General features: G+C 42.3%; 2 protein-coding genes across 2 annotated transcripts; one reads left to right on the forward strand and one right to left on the reverse strand.

Moving 5' to 3' along the window:
- The first annotated feature begins 265 nt into the window (after positions 1 to 265).
- Positions 266 to 11,603, forward strand: DNAJA2 (DnaJ heat shock protein family (Hsp40) member A2). Its single transcript, XM_040075144.2, has 9 exons — positions 266 to 466; positions 3,163 to 3,222; positions 4,187 to 4,407; positions 5,688 to 5,768; positions 6,091 to 6,224; positions 7,435 to 7,631; positions 9,046 to 9,190; positions 9,365 to 9,492; positions 9,989 to 11,603. The coding sequence occupies exons 1-9, from the start codon at positions 389 to 391 to the stop codon at positions 10,175 to 10,177; spliced, it is 1,233 nt and encodes a 410-aa protein (XP_039931078.1). The 5' UTR covers positions 266 to 388; the 3' UTR covers positions 10,178 to 11,603.
- Positions 11,604 to 12,311: 708 nt separating this feature from the next.
- Positions 12,312 to 18,894, reverse strand: LOC120758018 (borealin-2-like). The gene is made up of 10 exons (XM_040075792.2): positions 18,707 to 18,894; positions 18,341 to 18,469; positions 17,334 to 17,374; positions 16,898 to 16,958; positions 16,284 to 16,351; positions 15,433 to 15,500; positions 14,731 to 14,769; positions 13,549 to 13,681; positions 13,250 to 13,336; positions 12,312 to 12,488 (listed from the first exon to the last, which is right to left on the reverse strand). The coding sequence occupies exons 1-10, from the start codon at positions 18,864 to 18,866 to the stop codon at positions 12,441 to 12,443; spliced, it is 834 nt and encodes a 277-aa protein (XP_039931726.1). The 5' UTR covers positions 18,867 to 18,894; the 3' UTR covers positions 12,312 to 12,440.

The following is an 18,894-nucleotide window of genomic DNA, read 5'->3' on the forward strand; positions in this document are numbered from 1 at the left end:
AGGGTCCGGCTGGCACGGCAGTGTTGAGTCACAGGTGGGACTGGACGATGTCAGAGGTCTCCTCTCAGCCGGGCGGCGCTGCGCAGTACCGCGCGGGCCAGCTGAGGACGCCGCTGCCGGCGCTGCGCTCCCGCCCCGCTCCCCGCCCGGCAGCGCCGCCCGCGCCCTCACAGCCCCCGCGCACAGCGCCCCCTGCCGCGCCGCGCCGGAACTGGGTCAGGGGCCCCGCGGGGGCGGGGCCGCGCGCCTCGCGCGTCGCGGCGCGGTGACGCAGCGCGTGCGCGGTGACGTCGCGGCCGGTCCGTGTCCGTGTCCTGCCGCCGGTCTCGGCCCTGCCCGCGCCGCCCTCGGCCCGCCCGGCCCCGCTCGGCCCCGCCGCCGCCCCGCCATGGCCAACGTGGCCGACACGAAGCTCTACGACATCCTGGGCGTGCCGCCCGGCGCCTCCGACAATGAACTCAAGAAGGTGCGGCGGAGGGGCGGAGGCCGGGCGGTGGGGGGGGGTGGCGGGCCCGGCCGGGTAGGGCCCCGCGGGCGGGCGGCGAGGGGAGCGGGGCCGAGCGGGGTGCGACGGGCAGCCCGCGGGCGGCGGGGCCGAGGCCCGCGGGGCGGGCGCGGCGCGGTGTCCGGTAGGCCGCGCCGGGGGCCGGGCGGTCCGGGGAGGCCGCGGGCAGGGCAAGGGCCCGGCGGGAGAAGGGGGCGGCGGGGCCCGGTCGCGCTCGCCGCGTCGCTGTCCCGGCGCGTCCCGCGTGGGCTCCGGGCGCGGGCGGACGCGGCTCGTCCCGCCCCCGCGGCGCCGCGCCGTGCGCCGCCGCAAGGGCTTTTTGGGGGTGAGAATCCCCGCGGGTCGATCCTCGCCGGTGCCATTGTCTGCCCCACGTGCGGGCCTTGGGAGGATTCGGTTTCGCTCGTAGATGCGATTCCTCCCAGGCTGAAAGCGGCAAGGCGTGGTAAACAAAGAGGGGAGGTGAAAACTTGAAGCCAGGTCGTCACTATAGCAATTTCATTCTGTAGTATGTAAAGCACTTTTTTTTTTTTTTTTTTTTTTTTTTTTTTCTTTTTTTTTTTTTTTTTTTTTTGTGGAAGCCCCTACTGACCGTTTACACGTGAGGGAGGAGAATGAACCAGACGGTTCACTCGCAGAGGCTTCCGCGGGTGGGTGGTGCTGGCACCAACAACTGCGCCTTACCCGTCATGCACGCGGCAGCCTAATTTGTGCAGGGATAGGCAATTGCAGTGTTGAAATTGGCTGGAGATGGAGGGCGGGCGGTGAGAAGGTTCTGTTTTGTATATAGCACTGTCCACCAGAATATTTTGTTTCCTTACAGAGTTCGCTTAAAGCTGTCTGTGTCCTGTAAGAATGAAAACCAGAGCAGTTTTCTGCTAGGATAGCCTGCACTACCCCATATTAATTACCGCATATCAGACTAATTGAAGAATGTAAAGTTTCCAACTGTCTGCAACTCCAGGAAGTCCATGTGTATCTTATTGTCATTGAGAGGTTTCACGGATGCTTTAAAATCTGGTATTTTAACCTGTGTAACAGCATAGAAAAAAGTGAAATTGTATCTTAGTCTGAAGGGGCTGAAAGAACAGGATTTTACAAAGGCTAAAATAATATTTACTGGTTATATGTGTTCCCAGTGTAGACCTTCTTCTGGATTTGGTTCTGATGAAATAAATAGTTGTGGCTTCCTTTAGAGCCATGGGTAGTTGTAAGAGTTGCTCTGGCCTGGAATGCGTTATCAGCAGACATGTGAGGGCTTTCTCATTTTAAAGATCACTGTTGCAAGCTCCTTTTTTTCTGATTATATAATGTTACTTAGGTTATCAGTTTAGTGGTGTTTTGGTTTTTTTTCTTTGTTGTAATACTTAAAATGTATGGGGAACATGCATTATAACAGAATACACAGGTGGTGGAACATTTATGCTTTGTTCCTCATGGGTGATTTGTCCAGCAAGATGTTTGAGTTTACTATGCTTTAGAATATTAGCCTAGTATTGTCAACATTGTTATTATTTCATTAGTTCTTCATCATGTCTTGATTGCATGCAAAAGTACAGAGTGTTTTAAGATACAGTCATTAATGAGAAATAAATGTATGGACAAAAAAAAAAAGGAAATTTGTTTGTTGAGAAGTTGCGGTTTCTGTAAAACTTTGTGTGTAAAGGTCTTAATATTGTAGTTCTAAAGAGTTAGTTTAGGTGGTCAGTAATTCAGAAATAGTGTTTGAAAAATCCTCTCCAAGAATTGGTACTTTAGTTTTTTGCAGTTGCATCGTTGTAGCTTTTTTAATAGGTGTAATTTTAAAAATGAAAGACTATATACAATGTAATTTGTTAACATCTGTCCCCTGATTGTTTCTGAGGGTTGTTGAGGTGGGGTAGAGGAAGGGTTGGAGTTTCTACTGTCATTAGCTCCAGTGGTAGGCAAAGTCTTAGCCTGCCGTGTTTTTTGCTTTGATCCTCTCATGTGTAATCAGAACAGATGAAGGGCTGCTGAAGAACCAGTGATGGTCCTGAGTCTCAAAGTGCTGGTCAGAAAAGAAGCACTCTGGAAAGTCCCTTCTGGGGATTTGGCTGTACTTAACTCCTCCTACTGATTTACAATGACGTTAAATTAAAGCAGTGCTGTGTACATTTCTGAACATGTAACTCGTATACTCAGCTCCAAGTGAGATGAACTCTTCCATTAGTGATAGGTAGGGAAGAAGGAAATGATGGTTGTGAGGAGTGCTTGTAGGGTGGAATGGGAGCCTGAGGCAGCCATTTTGTTGTTACTCTACTGCTCTGATTGAGGGAAAAGACAAATGGGTTCAAATTTACTGTTGTGATGTAGGGCTTGAGTGGGTTCTAAAGAGTAAATCATTTTAATCAAAGTCAAATGGGATTCTCCCTCTAAGTTAAAGAGGATAAGCAGGAAAACTCGTTCTAGCTGTTGTGTGCCATAGCTGTGTTTAAATGTGACTCTAGTTAATGTATGCATGTAACGATGTCAAATTTTTTTTAGGTTGTATCAATGTAGGAGTAACTTCAAAACACTGTAATATTTTCACTTTGCCGTATTAAGATTTTTCTTTCTTCCTGGGGGCGCTACTTGAATTTCTCAGAAAAGAGCTGATTAATGGAAATTTTAACTAATTTTCTACCTCTTTCAACTAGGCATATAGAAAACTGGCCAAGGAATACCATCCTGATAAGAATCCAAATGCAGGGGACAAAGTAAGAAAGACTTATCTTTTTTTTAATAATTACCTTAAATTTGCTATTGCAGTAGCATCTAGGGAACTGAATGTAGGTGTTGGGGGCTTGCTGTTTAAGTTGTTAAACAGTACTGTGAGAGGGAGCATTGTCTGGTCAACTTCTCCCCAGTCTAAAAATCTGCCATTGTACCTCGTGACAAAATGCAGCAGTTGGCTGAGTCGAATTGGTTGGGAAGGTAATGCTGATGAAAAAGCTGCTTCTCATTTGCTAAGATAATGTCAGCTGGTGTTGGCATGTACACAGGAATTTGAAAAAGATAGTCAGTTTTTCAAGTTTTTCCAAAATGGAAAAATGTGTGTGTAGAGATTCTTAAAACTGCTGCAGCATAAAATAAATTACGTATGTGGGAAGGTTGGATTAGATTTGTTATGCTAAAAGCAATTTAAAAATTGTCAATTAAGTTGACTCACCTGATTATCCTTAACCAAAGTGAAGTTCTGATGGCTGCTTCGAGGTGGACAGAGATGACTGTGAAAAGATGCTAATTTGCCAAATCCATAATCTATATTTCAGTAAGCTACTTAACTGCTAATGTATTTTAAGAGCCCAACATCTTGAAGTCTTTGCTGTTAGTATGTAACTGTTGGGTATTCTGCCTTTTGGCTTCTGCGGTATTGTGTACTTGGGGGATTTTCTTCAGTTGGATTTTTTTTTTTTAAGAAATCTGTCTTATGCTAGTGAAGAACAAAGTCAACCAAGTTTTGCAATAAAATGTCTTAGTTTATGTAAGATGTAACAAAACTAAGCTCAAGTGTGACTTTAAAATCTTGCTAAGAATGAGTTATGTTAAAATGAGGGTGGAAAAGTGTTTCATTGTGTACCTTCTTAATTGATAGGTGTTCATGCAGGAGGAGAAACTCATAAAGTGCTGCCTTGAAGTTCTAAATTATCATGCACTGTTTTGGCTCTGTTCCTCTTCTAGTTCAAAGAAATAAGCTTTGCCTATGAAGTATTGTCAAATCCCGAGAAACGTGAGCTGTATGATAGATATGGAGAGCAGGGGCTCCGAGAAGGGAGCGGAAGCAGTGGAATGGACGATATTTTCTCCCATATCTTTGGTGGTGGATTGTTCAATTTCATGGGTGGCCAGAGTAGAAGTCGCAATGGTAGAAGAAGAGGAGAAGATATGATGCATCCGCTCAAGTGAGTACCTTGACGCTGCAACTTATACTTCGAAGCTTTCCTGACCATAGAAACTCTGCTGGTTTCTATTCTTGACACAGTTCTCAGCTGAGATCCTCTGCAGTCTGCACTACTCTTCAGAGCTGCATGTTGTGTGTAGAGCAGGGGCCAGTCATGTGGAGTTGGTTAATCTAGAGACTACCAAGTACTTTGCCAGGTTATTTGAATTATGTACTTCGTTAGCTTTATTTGCTCTGTTTTGCTTCTTAGTTATGTTTGGTAGTTCTAATCTGGAAAAGCCTTCAGCAGCCAAGTATTGCTTACCAGGCAGATTCTTGGGGAAGTGGAGGTGCTCTGGAAAGACTTGAATTCATAGGCCAGTGCCAGCGGAAACTAGAGCTGAACCTTATAATTAATGGAAAGGTGTGTGTGGTGGCTTTGGTTTTGGTGTTGTTTATTTTGTCAAAGCCATTCTTGAATATCACATCTAACTATGTTTTGGAGATCTCTTCTTGCAGTCATGGCTGGCTTTTTGTCTACTGAGCAGGTCTCTCTCTTTTAAGAACTTCAGTTAAGCAACATCTTTCCTGTGGTTGGTAAACCTGCTTGGTGGAGTCTGTTTAACTTCACTTGTTTACTTAGTTTAGTAGCTAGTACTCCATGGTCTGTTATTAATGAGCTTTGATTTTTGTTGTTATTTGTGAATACTGATGCCAAGCAACCTGTTCTCAATACATTGAGTTGAGATTTCCAGCCACTTAAAAACCCTTTTAGGAGAAACACTAAAGTTAAGTGGCCTTGGGGACATGCTAACCCCTGCCCACTAAACTCTATTGTGTAGAAAACTCAATGCAATAGTAAGTATTCTGTATGTGTTCTTACATATTTAAGCAATAGATAATATTATTGTCTGGATTGTTTACAGAGGTTTGTTTCTAACCTGCTTGGTAGAATTAAAAATAATAATTATGACTGTGTAATAGCACCTAAAATTCTAGATAAGCTTGTTTCCTATTGAGAAACACAACCAATCCTATCTGGTTTCTTCTGATGAAATTACAGCTTTTCTCTGAAACTTTGTTCAGATTTACAAGTGTATATTGATATGTTTGAAATTTTTTTAATTACTCTTTGGAGAAGCCAAAGCAGTGCTTTAAAATCTTATTTTAATAGCAGATTTAGTCTTGTTAGGAATATCTAGGTTGTTTTTCTTTTTCTTATTTGCCCTAGGTGAGTATTTTAATTACATGGGGAAAGTAAGTTGTTAAATGATAACCCAGGAGAAATACTTTATTTTGTAGAGTCTCTTTAGAAGATCTGTATAATGGAAAGACAACTAAACTACAACTTAGCAAGAATGTCCTTTGTAGTGCATGTAATGGGTAAGTTTGTTTGTATTTTTGAGTTCTCTGGTTGCTTTGTTAGCAGGTAGTGTAATGAAGGATCTCCTGTGTCAGATCTTTATCAGTATTTGACTTACTGGAGCCTGCTTTCAGACTGGCAAATTGTCGAACTTGAATGATGCTGTTGATGGAACTGGAACTATTCAAGGGCTTTGTATGGGGGAAGGGTGGGAGAGCAGAGAACCGAGCTGTAATCGGCAATGCAGTTGGGCATGTAGGCATGTTAACCTACTGCTGGAGGGGGTTTCTGCTTGCTTTCTGAAGAACCTCCTTTTCATGGAACTGTTGCTTTGTGCTGCAGGCAGGGAGGGAAGGCCGGCTCCGTTCAGAAGTGCAATGCCTGCCGGGGCCGGGGCGTGCGCATCATGATCCGGCAGCTGGCCCCGGGAATGGTGCAGCAGATGCAGTCCGTGTGCTCCGACTGCAATGGAGAAGGTAGGCCAGGCTCTGCTCCGTTACTAAATGTGCTTGCTTGGATGCAGCCTCCTCCTAAATCTCAGGAGGAACTTATCCAGGACACTTCTGCCTTTGCCCAGTCAGCTGCATCTCACTCTGGTGGCAGCATGGAGAAATTATTTCATTCAGAGCAGCAGCAAGACTTACCATGTTAAATGTACTGCACAGCAGCCTAGAAGCTCAAGCAGTAGGGATCAACCACCCTTAAAAACACTTAGATGTGAATATTACTTACTGCTATTACTCTTGTGTTAAAGTAAAAGCCCAAGATGTTGCTGGTTTAGGAGCTGTTTGTCTCTTTGCATCTCCTGACGTCCAAGGCCATTAGTAGGTTGAAAATGGGAATCTAAAGTTGAATTTTTAACTTCTTCAAATTAAGATGGTATCTTTGCCTGATTTGGTTCTGTTTGGGGGTAACAAGTTCAGTGCTTTGTTGGATTTCTTTTTATGTCTTCTGCAGTTGGCAGAATACTAACATCACCTTGTGGATGATTTTACTCGTCACAACACTCAAGCTACAAAGAGTTATATTTTGTGACTTGTCAAAATATTTCATAAATGATGTTGTCTTTAACATTTCATATGCCTAGCCTACATATTTTGTAGTTTCAACTGCATCATAATGTTACGCTTTGTTTCACTGAAGGGTGGTTTAAGGTGAGAAGCTTAATATTTTAAGCCAAGTGCATCTGCTTGTGGCACTTAATACCAAAATTTTAGAGTCCATGTGCCCTAATACCTTGGTTACTGTGTGTAGACACAAGAGCTCATGGGAAAAATAAAGGTGAGGTAGAACAGAGCATTGAAGCCATTTTGGTTTGGTTGAAACAAACCCTGCTGGAAGCAGTAATTACCTTTGTAGGGGTGAAACTGATGTAACCAGCTCTCTTTCCCTGTTTTTATATGCAAGACTCCCTAGTTCCACTGGCTGCATTTACTCAGGACTGTCTTGTGGGAATATTCTGGGAGATGGGGCAGTCAGGGGACTTCTGTTTTTTTCTTTTCTTCCTTCCCCTGTCTCAGCTAGGGTAAATAAAGCCTGAATTTCCTCTTGTGAGGAATTCATGAAGCAACGTCTAAATCACTACTTGTGTTGCAGAAATTCTTCAGCCTGCTTTCAAATAGTTTTTCCTAGGAATTGGATGCGACTGTGTCAAAATCTCTGAATTCAAAATTTGTCTTTATTTAGGTGAAGTAATTAATGAAAAAGACCGCTGTAAAAAATGTGAAGGGAAGAAGGTGATCAAAGAGGTAAAAATACTTGAAGTCCATGTAGATAAAGGCATGAAACATGGACAAAGAATTACATTCAGTGGAGAAGCAGATCAAGCTCCCGGTGTTGAACCAGGCGATATTGTCCTTTTACTCCAAGAGAAGGAGAATGAGGTAATGCTTTTGAGTCTTTTAAATGCCTTTTATTCCAGTTGTTAATATTTAAGTTATATAGATGGCCATTCATTTAAAGTATTTGATACAGTTGCAGCTCTGGGAGAGATGGTGAATAGCTTTTAATAGATTTATAGTGTGTAATGTGGCTTTCATGGTGAGCCAGAAAAAACTGGGCAAGTCCTTAGGGAGAGGACAGGCAGCTTCTGGTGCCTCCTAATGCTAGTAAGAGGTAGCTCTCTCAGATGAGCTCAGGCTGACTTTGATACAGTAGATGCAGTGAAGAGCCATTCAGGATGTTAACTTTATTCTGCTTTGCTCATGGCGCTAACAAAATTCTAAGTGTGGCTTTTTTCCATGTCTTGTGACGTGGCAGGGAACTCCTGATAAAACCCCTAGATGGGGTTTCTGTGTCTGCTACTGTGGTTCTGGAAGTAACACAAAATGGTGATATTCACTTAACGAAACAAACGCTATTGTTTTATACTGGTTTGGTAAGACTTATGTTCACTGTATTCTGGACTATATACACTGCACTTTGGAATTAAATATCGCAGTTTATCTTTTCCTGTTAAAACTCACTGGGGCAGAGTTGAGGTGACTGCTCCTTTTTTAATTCTACTGTTAAAAATGCCAGATATAGCTATGGTGGAATAACGGATAGTTTGTGTGTTGCACTCGAGGAGTGGTTTGCTGTTGTGACAGAGTAGCATGGGGTACAAATTTAAACTCCAGTCATATATTAAGGATATAATGTTGGTTATCTGCTAATTAGGTATTTTGTAAGCTTTTCAAAGCTGTGTCAAGGACTGCTAGTCTGCCAGTCTGTACTTTGTCCTAGTGAGTAAAACTAGATAGACTTGGTGTTTTAAAATTTCCCTTGAGATGGAACTCGTGGTACTGCCAGTGGACAAATTTTAAGATTTACTCTGATTAAGAATCCTGAGTTAAGTGGCCTAAAGATCACTTCTGACAGCTGTGTACAAAGTGATCTATGTCCTGCTGTAGGTCAAGGGAGCTTAAGCAAGATACACGTGAGGACAAGAGCTGAAAAACAATGATGTGGTCTATGTACTCCAGTGCAGGGGAAACAGTGTCAGACTCTTGTCAGTTTTGTTTATGGGTCGCTTTTGTGGAAGATGTTGGGTGTGAAAGAGCAGTGCTGCTGTACAGGCCTGGTTTGATTTGAATCTTACCTTGGTGTGTGGAGTGGTTTGGCTTATTTTAAATGGCACTTGGTCAGGCACAAACCTCCCAAGCATGGTAAGCTGTCCGAATTAATAGAATCAAGTTCACTTTGTACAAAGGCTGTTGCCCTGACATGGAATTTTAAGGAGAAATAATAAGGAATTCTCAGTGAGTCTGGTGGAGTTGTGATTCCAGTGCTAGAAAGGATTTCTCCTTTGTTTTCCAGGTGTTCCAGCGGGATGTGAATGATTTGCATATGACACACAAGATTGGACTTGTTGAAGCACTGTGTGGGTTTCAGTTCACATTTAAGCACCTTGATGGACGTCAGATTGTGGTTAAATACCCTCCTGGAAAAGTAATTGAACCAGGTAGGCTTGACCTGATAAGGATTTCTTTGTTTATGCTTTGGTACTTCTTCAGCACTTAATCCCACCGTTGTTGTCCTGCTAACTGAGGCTAGGCTGGGGAAACAGGACTGTATGGAGAGAGAAGGACTCTGCAGTAGCTCTCTCCTGGTTACTTTACTTCTCTTTGAATTCCAGGTTGTGTTCGTGTAGTCAGAGGTGAAGGAATGCCGCAGTATCGCAATCCTTTTGAGAAGGGGGATCTCTACATTAAATTCGATGTTCAGTTTCCTGAAAATAACTGGATTAGCCCAGAAAAGCTTTCAGTAAGTAGTTTTTCAAGCATAAATGTGGTGTCTTACTTGACAGAATGTGCAAGGAGCCTATGTTGTACCTCATGGGTTTGCTTTTAGTGCTTAAATTTAGATGCAAGTTCTTTTAACCTTTTTTATGGGCCATGTGTTACATGGAAATACCCCTTGAAATATGAATTTATGGAAGCTGTATGTAAGAGCTGTGCAGATGGTACACAGATGAGGGAAGGAGGAGAATCTTTCTGTTGCTGTGTGATAAGTTTACAGAGTGCAACTGTTTTTACCGATTGCACTTTTGGTTGATGATATGTGGAGCTGTTGGTTTTCTTGAAGTAGTGTCTTCCAGTTGATACAAATACTTTTAAATGACTCTGCAGTTCAGGGCTTTCATCAGCATAGACTTCTAAGCCAAACCTGCTCTCAGAAGCGTCTTAAAGTTGTGGGAAACCAGTCACTCTATTTAGGAGTTGTAAATGCAATACTGAATGCATTTCCTTTTTTGGGGCAGGAACTTGAAGATCTTCTGCCAGCTAGACCAGAATTTCCCAATGTAATTGGCGATGCAGAAGAGGTAGATCTTCAAGAAATTGATACCACTCGTGGTTCAGGTGGTGGCCAGAGACGTGAAGCTTATAATGATAGTTCTGATGAAGAAAGCAGCCATCATGGACCTGGGGTACAGTGTGCCCACCAGTAAACATTTGTCTAAAAAGTTGCACAAGGATTTTCTTTCAAATTTTGCCTGACTTGTTTTCAACAATCCAGCTGGATTGTATAAGTAATCCAGATGAACCAATGGACATCTATTGCTGTATGTGTAACTTTTAAATTGGTCTATAGTATCTACAGAGTGTAATTTAAACTAACCACAAGCTTACATCTTCATTTTGACTGTGTAGCAGAATAAAGCACTTGAAAGGAAGACGAGACTCCTTTTCACATGGGTTTTAAGTTTGTCCTCGTATCTGTGCTTGATTTTTACCAGTTTTGTGTAGATTTTAAGTTTCATATTTTAAACTCAAATTCTACATTGTAAAGTTTGTGTACAATTTGTCCTGAGGCTTGGTATTTGGCTGCACCTGCATAAGCTGCTACAAGTAGAATCAAGAATTTCATAGCCTGTATCTATCATCTAGATGCATGGTAAATGGGCTTTGCACATAATGGGTTTAGAGCTGACTGGGAACAATGAAAGACTAAATTAGAAGTGGTTGTAAGTTTTTTTTCTACCATCTTGTGAACGGTTTCTGAAATTAAATAAAAGCAGTTGGTGTATAATATATTTCTTTTGCCTTGTAACTCTTACTTTTCCAGTGGCTTTAACTAGTCTGTGTATGAAGAGACTTTGTAGATGATAGATGTTTTATAAACACAGGGAGGCTGAAGCTGCTTTAAGACTAGGTAAAGGTTAGATGACAATTGTGTGCCGCATTCAAGTCTTCCTGAAAGAGATGACTAAATGGGCACAGGGAAGACTGCAGCCATGTCCCCTTTGTGTGAAGAAAACACAAGGATATCTGAATTCAGTCAAAAGATAATAAACCCCTTAAACTGGGAATGATTAAATTCTGAAATAATGGTGTCTTTCTCTTAGCCTTTGAATCCTATTCAAAGCCTGATTCAGCCTCACTTCCTAGAGAAATGTTTCCAGTTAAAATAAGAATTGTTTAACCTGGAAACATAATGAATGGTAGATGGTTTTGTTACTTTTCTAGTAGTTTGCACTTTGGTTTAAGTATGAAGATTGTAAGATCTCCCTCCAGCTGCAGTTCTATTACTATTAATTGGCAAAAATGCCAGAACAAAATAAAAATGTGACCTTAACTAAGGAACTGTTGTGCATGAACAGTGTTGGGTTGGTAAGCTGCCTCTATAGCAAGGTTTCTCTCCTGTTTAAGTGAGAAAGTTGAAGCTCTACTTTTCTTTACAAATCTGAAGTGTGACTTGTTTAGTTATTTCTCTGATAGTTGCTGACATTTTATTGATGAGGTTGGAGGGACAAACTCCAAGGGTTTCAATGTGCTTGGGTAGGCATTGGCATTTGAGTGTTGCTGAACATCCTTGTTATAGACTCTAAAAATGAAGCAAAAATAAATACTGTTTGATCTGTATTTCAGTACTGACTTATGATGTGGCATTCTCTAGTGGGTCTTTTATTTTCATTTATTAAAATTTGGGGTTGCTTTTTGTGAAGCTGTGGTTACATGCTGATCCTTTCTCCTGACTGATCTCACCAAGGAATCAGTCCTTGTAACCTGCAGTGCTTAAACAATTACAGCACCTGTCTTCTGCCTGTAAGTCCTTGCAAAATAGAATAACACTCAAAACCTTTGAATCCCCATTCAGATTGGATTTTTTGAAGGGGAAGAGAGGAAGGGATTCATGGTAACTTTTCACACAGCTGATGTAAAGGAGTGGAGGAAGAGCTGATCACTGTAGGGCAGTTCTGCTTCAGTCCTCATCTGGCATTAATTTGGGCTCCTGCCAGCAGCAGCTGATAACAAATTCTAATTTTACCTGTCGTCTTGCACATTACTGTCATGTCACACACAAGATTGGAAATAAATTTTATTCCTGTGTTAGATTCATTTATGTGACCACATAACTAAAATTAGTGTCTTAAGGCTGTTCAAAAATTTAGTACCTTCTACTTCAGTTTATTTGTGAATTGAATATTAGAGAAACTTACTTCCTATATACAGCCTCTTACTGTTCGTTTTGCTGTGAACTTGGTTAAAATCTAACCTAAGCCCTTTACAAAGAAAAAGTAGCATTTTCTTCTGCTTTGGTATCCTTCATAACAGGAACTTAATAAGACACATCACATGATATAAAAGCTTATAAAAACATTTACTTGGGCAGTAGAAAGCTTTATTAAGACATAATAGACACAATTTCAACACTTTGGAGGCAGCAGGCATGAGCAGTCACAAATGTTCTGCAGTCATAAGGCAGTTCCATTAACTTGGTTTAGGTGTTACCTTTCCACAAAGTACAGTCAGCTCACTCTGAGGGGGGAAAAGTTCATTTTAGCACAAGGCACCCAAAAGAAGTTGGAAGGAGAAAGGTTCCTACTGTAAAAGCAAGCAGTGAGCACTTACTCACTGCCCCCTGTCTGCCTACAGAGGCAGGGCCAGAACAAAATCTGCAGAACAACTTTCAGACCTCTGGCTTGACTCAGCTGCACTGCTCTCTCTATCTGCACAACTGTTAATACCTCTCGTGCCTGGACAGATTTCCGTTTCTTCAAACAATAGCCCAGGTACCCTCATCTTCAGGAGGGTTGGGCAGCATGTGCTACAAACCTCTGTTCACTTTATTTTGCTTCACAACCACTAAGGCAGTTCCTGTTCAACTGCAGCAGAGAATTAGCAGGTGTATGGTTCTTACCCAGCAAGGGACACAGAATAATGGATTGTAAGAATCAAAACCGAGCCATAGCTTTGTCAGCCTTTGTGAATTGAGATAGGAGAATGGCAGTTTGCTCACAGGGTAGGACAACCCCCATAGTGCTGCAGAAGGAAGTTTATGCTCCTGTGGTCCCCCAGGCAATCACCAAACTGCACGTGCTTATGTAAGTGCAGTTACTTTTGCACATGATCCACGTACAGCAGTTCTCCCCTCCCTCTTCCTCCCTCCAACTGATGCCAACCAATTTAGGGTTAAACTCCAAAGAGTTTAAATTTGCATCTATGACAGAGTGTGACGTAAAAGCCTGGGACCAGGTGTCCGCATACACAGCTCTGTAAGCCTCCCAGTTCAAGCTTACCACCAGGTTATGAATGTGCTGTACTGTGTCCTGATTTAGGAGCTGCACATCGATATTACGGAGGTCTCCACCAGCTGTACACAGTGTCTGTGAAGAGAAACAGTTGTAAGATGAAAAGATTTTTCTTGCATGCTCAGCTTCTCTGGAACTCATGTGCTCCCCTGTACATTGCAAAACTTTGGCAACCATTTTTCCTTTCATTCAGCAGCATCTCTTTTAGGAATAGCAAGAGCTATCACTATCAGACTGTTTGCATTGATAACTACTGTAAGTTGAAAATGTTAAAAAAAAAGAGATACCTGTCCATCAGCCAGGGGGATGTTAACAAATGGAACACTTTTATGTTGGGGTACTGATTTACTTCTTTTTAACATGCTTTGAACTCTTCCACTGGCCGGTAAAGTTCTTGAGACAGTCTGTTGTAATCCAGCACTAGAATACAATGAAAACGTTACTCTGGGGTTAGCTTTCTATGCTGGAAATTTTCAAGAATGAAACAAATGCAAGTAGTAGGAACTACAGCTAGGAGAGAGGGAGTCATGTTTAAAATTTTCCTGTTCTGCCAGGGGACTACAAAAATCCAACCATGGGCAGCACTCATGGGCACTGCTGGGTAACGTTTTATGACCCTGCCACTGCAGTAATCTTTTAAGCCTGTGACACAAGATGACATTTTGGCCGCTCAGTAACAAGAATATCCACTCTCCAGTATCAGCAGTGAATGTATACAGTTTTGGAAGGAGGAAACTTCATGCCTCAGGGCTTGAGATAAGACATGCTGTATCTGTCTGCTACAGAGGGAGATACCAAAGCTGCTACCTCTCAGAGGCATAGGGCATGCCTAGGCCACGCACTGTTCCTAAGTTTTCATTATACAGCTGTTCTTATTTTACTTTAAAAATATAAGATTTGGGTGTGTTCTGCATGGAAACAAGCCTCTGACATTTATAGCAGGCCAAGGTGACACTGAACCACTTACTGGTTTTGGGACCCATTTAAGTTGTTCACCCCCCTCACTTCAGCTTGTGCCAAAAGCAAATTCTGTAGTGTGTGGAGAACGACACTAACTGAAAACCTTGACTATTCAAGATGCCAAGAACTGATTATCAGTGGGTTTGGTTGAGGAGTTTGCGGGGATTGGTTTATTTTTCTTTTAGCAAAGCAATATTGGTGACATTTTAATCAAGGTTAGGCTCTGAGAAGAAGTTTGAGATGTACGTCTCTAAACAGTGAGTGAGAATAGAATTTATACTCTAAATACATATTTTTTTTTAAACTGACTTAGGAGATCAAATCTTGTGCCTCTATGATAATGTAAGTTAACACTCAGGCCAAAGCAGGAGGTGTAACTGGTTTGGCATCCCTACTGTCACATTTAGTAGCAGACCACAAAGATCTGCTACATCTAGATTGATAATTAGATATATAGTGTCTGGTATTGAACAAAATTACTTATTAACAGCAAACTGAAAACCCCTTACCTTCTATCTCCCTTTGGAGTGGCTTTGAGATTTGTGGCACTGCAATGAAAACAAAGAGACTTAGCATCCTTCTGCAAGCTACACTAGCAGAAGAGTAAACAGACAGTTAAAAAAAATAGTTATTGGTTTGGCTTTTGTTGGGGGTTTTATTTTGTTGCCTACTATTTTTATTTTTTCTTCCTCATTTACTTCTGCTGTAAAGTTTTAGCTAGGATGAAGGTAGACGGACAGTGGATTGGAGAATGCTGAAGTGCCCTATGACAGAGATGTACAGTGAAAAACACGTGAAAAAGCCCTCCTGAGGTAAACATGACACAGTGGGACCTAAAGCATACAAGAACACAATAATACTTTGTTATGAGGCAAGGGTGGGCTGCAATACTCGAGTTAGGTGTTTATTACAGAACAGTTCAGTAGTACTAGCGCAGCAAAGATGCTTTCCTTACATGCTCTCTTCCATTAGTATTGTTTTGGAATCTGTACTGCTCCTTTAAGTTCAGAACTGTGCACCATTATGCCTTCATCAGGTGCTTTTTTGTTCAGGTTCACATCACCACAGTGCATCTCAGTCAGGTTATGGAGCAGTCCTCAGCAGTTGTATTCTCACTGGGCTCAAACCTCAGCTACTATTATTTGAAAATAATTGTGTTCAGCACTCACAAATTCAGGTGAGTTAAATAAGCTATCAAAGGTCAGTCTTACCTAGAAAGAGAGTTCAGTTTGCCACTTAAACCAGTGGCCAAGGAAACCAGCGACCTGGTTTTGGAAATCTGAAAATTTATATATAAGGCTGCAGTTAGAAAAGGTGGCATTTGAAATCAAAATGATAGATATTTGCAGGAAACAATACTGTAAAAAATTCCCTCTTGGAAAAGGGTAGTTAAGCCCCATAGTGCTGCCTTTTATATATATATATATAAAAAGCCAAATATGCATTCTAAAAGATGTTTCATAATGCCAAAACATATTTATTCCTACTGAAGTTCTGTATTTATTCCTACTGAAGTTCTGAACCACCTGTCTAATATACACCCTTCCAACTTTTAAGCCTTTTTACAGTAAAAGTTTGTAACTGCACAGAATATTTTTTATATTTGTTGTCACCTTGCTACATCAGTGTCTGGCTGGGGAGCTACGCTGCACAGACTGAGGTGGCAAAACTAAGACACTTGATTTGGTTTAGAGACAAGAATGCACTGCTCAGTTATAGAAAAGGATGGAGAAAACACGAGATTGATTTAAAAACTAAAAAAAGTTTCAACAAAATATGGTTCCTCAGACCATCAAGACTTACTGGCAAGTCAGGAGAATGACTATGCCAGAACTTGCCGTCCTGTGTGAATTAGTCACTAGTAGTGCAGATACCATATTTCATTATGAAAATAATTTACTGTTTAGCCTTGCTTAACTTCAAGTATGTTACATTTAAAATAACTGACTTTTCCAACAGACAGCAGAGCACTGGCCTGCCTGGTCATGGATCTAGCAGGGTTTGTGGCAGGTCAGAACTGATTAAGTCCTTATATTTTTTGAATAAAACCAGAATAACTTACTTTTTTAGTTATTTTCTTTGCAGAACTGTGCTTGGCATCTTCATATTCAACTATTGTAGTTACCTTAACTAGAAATGTATTAGCAAGACAAAGAAAATAAAGATCTCATGAAGAGCACAAAACACTTGAGCCTCATGTTTGAAGCCTGTTTCACAGGCACTGGGACACACAGAACACTTAAAACCCCCAGATAGTCCCTCAGCCCACAGACAGAACAGAATTACACCCCAGTGGTAGTGTCCTCGTTGCATATTTGGGGATATGAAGAAAAATGGTATTTTCTTACAAAGCCCAATGGGCAGAATGTCAAGGGAAACCTAAGAAAAGAGGGGTGACTTTCCTAGCTCTCTCGCTATACTGTAAAGCCTTAAATCTGTCCCTTCTCACCATTTTCCCTGATAAATAAAAAGGATAGAAGCTCTTTTCTCATGCTTTAAAGTAGCTCTACAGCAGCATAGCTCATGATCCTCCACACTGAATGCTGGGGGTCTGTTGTGCACATTTCCCTCTTGTATTCTTCAGGCTTAACATTCATTTTACAAATGCTCAGTTCAAACCAGTAAAAAAAAAGAAAATGTAAGAACCACAGGCTACATATTAATGAGTTGACCTGCCTTTTTTGCCGTTGGTCCTCACCAGTTTGGGATTTGGCGTGTCTTCTAGAGAGCAGTTAGTCTAAAAAAAATGTTTATCCAACAAGATTTTTTCATCAGATTTTTCCAAGTAGATGCATATTATGTTACAAAAGGCAGTGAACTAACAGAGCATGAAAGCAACTGACAGGAAGTGGGATTGGCTAAACACCAGTTTGTTTTGTTGGTGTTGTTTTTGTTTTTTTGGTTTTTTTTAAACATCTGATTTTCTGCCAGCAGATGACCCTAAAACTTTAGATAGTGTTCATAACTGCACCATGGCTGGCTGTCTAGTCCTTTCATATCATCTTCTATTTAAACACAGAGCCAAACAAATTCATTTGTTTGAAGTATTTACAGCAGGGAGAGAAGAATTCTGTTCCGTAAACTGTGATAAAATTTGAAAACACACACTTACCACTGCAGCAGCAAGAGCCACTTCCTCCCGTCCTTGCAAATCTGTAACTCAAGAAATTTTAACTTACTTAGATATTATTACTTGCATAATTTTTATCTTCAGATTTTTGTGGGCTCAGAAGCCAAACAAGTAATTCAGGATTACAGTGGTTAAACAGATAACCTTAGGTCAGCATATGTGTTACATTTGAACAAGATTCCAGTCTTGTAGGACTGTAGTCATTCCTACAAAACAACAATGAAAATCTAAGGCCATTGCAGTGTTTAATCCTTGAAAGAATCCTGAGTGCAGTCACACAGGGTATCCCCCGAATTCAAAGAGCCACCGCACGCACACACTGCACAGCAGACAGCCAATGCTCTTAGGCAGAAGTTTCTCCAAAAGGGCACCAAAATACATACTCGGGTTTACAGTAAACTCAGGTTCTTCAGGTTTGATCTCTGTGGCCCCTGCAATTTCCAGCTGCAAGGCAGATTCCAGAAACATCGGTTCTCACCAGAATACACATCTGATGCTGAGTGTACCCATCTTAAACCTCTGCATCAATGGGAGTTAATCAATGGGAGTTAAAATTAAACTTGTTTGCTTATTATCACAGGTCTATGACTAGATTAGAATGGCTCAGGAGAGTTCAAACTGACAAAGAAAATAATCTCTGTGGCTAAGGATAAACAGATTCAGATTAACAAAAATGTGTATTTTTACACACAGGAAACGCTAGGTTTGTAATTATTTCTTGTCTCTTCAGACTTCAAATAAGATTACTTAAGTACAGACAGAACTTCCAGACTAGCCTCCAACTAATTCTATACCGTGTTACACCGATCAGTCTACTTGAACAGGAGAGCTCAGCGAGCATCTGCTGGGTAACAGCACTATTGACCTGCTTAAAATACAGGGCAGACAAAGCAAACCTTTTCATGAAAGCCACCAGGTTCCCAGGTTTCTTCCCGTAGCCCCGGGCACATCGCTGCCCGCAACCCGAGCACAGGGCCACGCACTCTCACCGAGCACCTCTTTCCTTTTCATCTTCCTGACGGCAGCCGGCATCGTCAGCAGCTCCACCGCAAACGCCTTCTCTGCTGTCTGCAGAAGCGAATCGAGCTCCTTCTTCATCTCCTGGATGTGCTCCTTGGCTTTAAAACAAAACACGCGTTTACTGCCATGCGTGTTACATGTTTCCAAGTATAAGCACTGCAAGACCACGCTACAAAAGAAAGGCGAAACAGCGATTTATCCGGAGAAATCCGAGCCGGGAGTCGGAGCGCCCGGAGCCTCCCTCAGCTGCCAACGCGGGGCGCGGGGCAGGCGGCCCTGCCCGAGGGCGCGACCCCGGCCCGGAGCCCTCCCCAGCCCGGGCAGCCCGGCCCTACCCTGCTGGTCGAAGTCGCTGAGGAAGAGCGCGATGCGCTGGTCCTTCTTCTTCTGGGAGAGCGCGGTGCGCTGGTCCCTGTCCCGGGGCAGCGCCCCGCGGTCCGGCTCCACGCCCGAGTCGCTGCTGCGCCGCCGGCACGGGGCCTTCCCCGGGGCCATGGCCGAGAGCCGGCCCGAGCCCAGAGCG

Source organism: Hirundo rustica, chromosome 11 (genome assembly GCF_015227805.2).
Source record: "Hirundo rustica isolate bHirRus1 chromosome 11, bHirRus1.pri.v3, whole genome shotgun sequence".
Classification (NCBI taxonomy): domain Eukaryota; kingdom Metazoa; phylum Chordata; class Aves; order Passeriformes; family Hirundinidae; genus Hirundo; species Hirundo rustica.